At 60.5% G+C, this 570-nt stretch overlaps 1 protein-coding gene across 1 annotated transcript in view; it reads right to left on the bottom strand.

Annotated features, from left to right (window-relative positions):
* The window catches only part of LOC104413221 (bone morphogenetic protein 2-A-like), a gene marked incomplete at its 5' end in the record, with an annotated part of 11218 nt that overhangs the window by 1751 nt on the left and 8897 nt on the right, over nucleotides 1-570 (bottom strand). The window contains 3 exon segments of the mRNA XM_010024150.1: nucleotides 1-2; nucleotides 5-46; nucleotides 423-559. The exon segment at nucleotides 1-2 is cut by the window's left edge and continues 85 nt beyond it. Of these exon segments, the coding sequence (XP_010022452.1) occupies nucleotides 1-2; nucleotides 5-46; nucleotides 423-559 (181 nt within the window).

Here is a 570-nt window from a genome sequence, read left to right on the forward strand (position 1 = left end):
CGGCGCGGCCCGCCTCGCTCCTCTCCAGCACTTGGTAGACACTGACCTGGGGAGGCAACAAAGGAGGTTGGTTATAAACTGCCCAAGGGAGGGACCCGGGCACTGGAACTGGGGGGAAAATCGGAGATGGGGGATTTGGCAGCTTGGGTTTGTCCGAAGCAACGGGTGCTTTGGTTGGTGCATGCACAAGCTGGAATGGTGTTTAATAACCCATCATGATCCTCTGTGCAATATGATGGCACTTGGGCAGAGGAATTTCCAGAGCGGGGCCATGCTCCTGCTGCAGGTGAGTGATTGCAATGCACCGGTGGCAGCCCCGCTCACAGGCCAGGGCACATCCCAGCCCCCCCTGCCCCACCCGCATCCCCATCCTGTACCCATCCTCATCCCATCCCCATGTCCCCATCCCACCCCCTCATCACCTGGCACAAGTGGTGCTTTTTGGGCCCGTCAGTGACCCTGGGCCAGAGGCGGAAGAGGTGCAGCTCTGCCGTCAGGATCTTCTCGCTCTTGGCCACGCTGGAGAGGACAAAGAGGAACCGCATCTCCTCGCTCTGGGCTGGAGGAGAG

The sequence above is a fragment of the Nestor notabilis genome, unplaced genomic scaffold (assembly GCF_000696875.1).
Source record: "Nestor notabilis isolate BGI_N333 unplaced genomic scaffold, ASM69687v1 scaffold17561, whole genome shotgun sequence".
NCBI classification, from domain to species: Eukaryota; Metazoa; Chordata; class Aves; order Psittaciformes; family Psittacidae; genus Nestor; species Nestor notabilis.